At 37.7% G+C, this 1,718-nt stretch overlaps 1 protein-coding gene across 1 annotated transcript; it reads right to left on the bottom strand.

The window, feature by feature from the left end:
- Positions 1-219: 219 nt before the first annotated feature.
- On the bottom strand, positions 220-1,413 carry LOC128647203 (uncharacterized protein F54H12.2-like). The gene has a single exon (XM_053699985.1). It carries the CDS (start codon positions 1,411-1,413, stop codon positions 220-222), a length of 1,194 nt encoding a protein of 397 aa, XP_053555960.1.
- Positions 1,414-1,718: the final 305 nt, after the last annotated feature.

The following is a 1,718-nucleotide window of genomic DNA, read 5'->3' as shown; positions in this document are numbered from 1 at the left end:
ATTTCTTAGTCTTTGTTTTGGTAATAAATCACACAGGTATACACCGTCAAAGACTGAACGTGTATAAGGATCTCTGGTTAGGATTCTTGTTATTTCCAAAGTGTTCATCTTTGTTTATAGATAGTCGTACAAGACTTCTCTTCTTTGATTAATTTCAATAATATTATCAAATACACTATAAATAATCATATTAATTGTTCTCTCAAGTGGTCTTGAAAATCAGATTTCAGTTCTGAGATTACCACTGCGTATAAGAGAGTAGTGTGAACCACACTCTTGGTCCGGTGACAAATCAAAGGCAAAAAGTGTGTAACCACGTACATACTCTTCTCTATTAATGAGTATTCCAGCATCAGAATTTTGTTTCCCAGAGATGTTGACTAATGATATGTATTCACGTATAGCGTTTCCATTTTCAAAGTCTGTTTGAAAAGGTTTTGTTGGTATTTGTTCACCATCCAGATACAAGGCTGCAAAATTCACATAGTTATGTTTTAAACATAAGGGGTTCTTGTCATAAGCACCAGAGAAAGCGTCGTCATCAACAAATCCAATAACGACGGTTTTTGGTAGCTGTAAATTTTCCTGATTGCAGACACGCGAGCCGGCGGCCACGGAATGGACCTTTAAACCGACTCTGTCCAAAGCGTATTTTGCATTTCCTGTTAGGAGTGCTTGCGCATGTCCTATGTGTACAGCCGGGGATATCTGTACTCTTTTGACAAAAAGAGAGGCGTTTAAGATTTGAACTTTATACTGTTCTGCTTCAGCGCTCATAATAGAAAAAGCATCTTTATTCCTTATAAGTTTAATTTTTAGATCGAGTCCATTCAATAACAATTTTTCTTGGAAAAACAGATCACTATGTAGATGACCTAGAAATTCAATAGTTTTACCACGCTCTAACATACGTCCTCTCTTTACAAAACCACTATTATCACCATCTAACTCACAATTATCGTGTAACCCTGCTGCATCTTTATAAAACAATCCTGCTGTAAATTGCGTGGATAAAGCATCTGAGCTGTAGTTGAGAATTGTTTCAATGTACGACCGGTATGCGTATAGGTTATTTGATTGTGAGATGAGTCTGTCTCCTAATGTAACATCGACTTGGTTAAACAGCGTGGCTAGTGGATAGTTGATGAGGCTAACGCGTGCTCCAGCAGGTGGAGCTGTATTGTCTTGTTTGACTATTTTACAGGTTATATACATCAAAGTGTTGTTCAGGTCAAAATAATGATCGCCGCTTCCTGCTATATAAAATTCCAGGGGTGCATTTTCAGTTATAGCTGTGAGTGGCTGTATTTCGACATACAGTGATTTTTCTATACCCGTTTGTGTCGGCTGTAATTGAAATATGTCGAGTTCTGATTTGGTACATTCTAATGATCCGTTGTGTATGAAAGCCATATTTTGATCAGTATTTCTAAAAGATGTCATCCACTGAGCGTCTTGATTTTTTCTGTTTCTTTTTGGGCCTGTGTATCACCTTTTTGCTTATGAATTGTGATGAAATTGGTGGAAAAGTAACTCGACCCTTCCTTTTTGGTTTTCTCTTGTTACTGATATAAACAACACCAGATCCCTCTTGTGGCCCGCTATTCATTTTATTCATAACAGCAGTTGAAACACGCCCCACAACATCCTTTGCTATACCTTGTGCCGCTGTTTTCATATGCGGTTTTACTATATCTAGTCCACGTCGAAAAAGTGGG

The sequence above is a fragment of the Bombina bombina genome, chromosome 2 (genome assembly GCF_027579735.1).
Source record: "Bombina bombina isolate aBomBom1 chromosome 2, aBomBom1.pri, whole genome shotgun sequence".
In the NCBI taxonomy this organism is placed as follows: Eukaryota; Metazoa; Chordata; class Amphibia; order Anura; family Bombinatoridae; genus Bombina; species Bombina bombina.
Note: the sequence above shows the minus strand (reverse complement) of the source record. Positions and strands in the feature narration are given on the sequence as shown.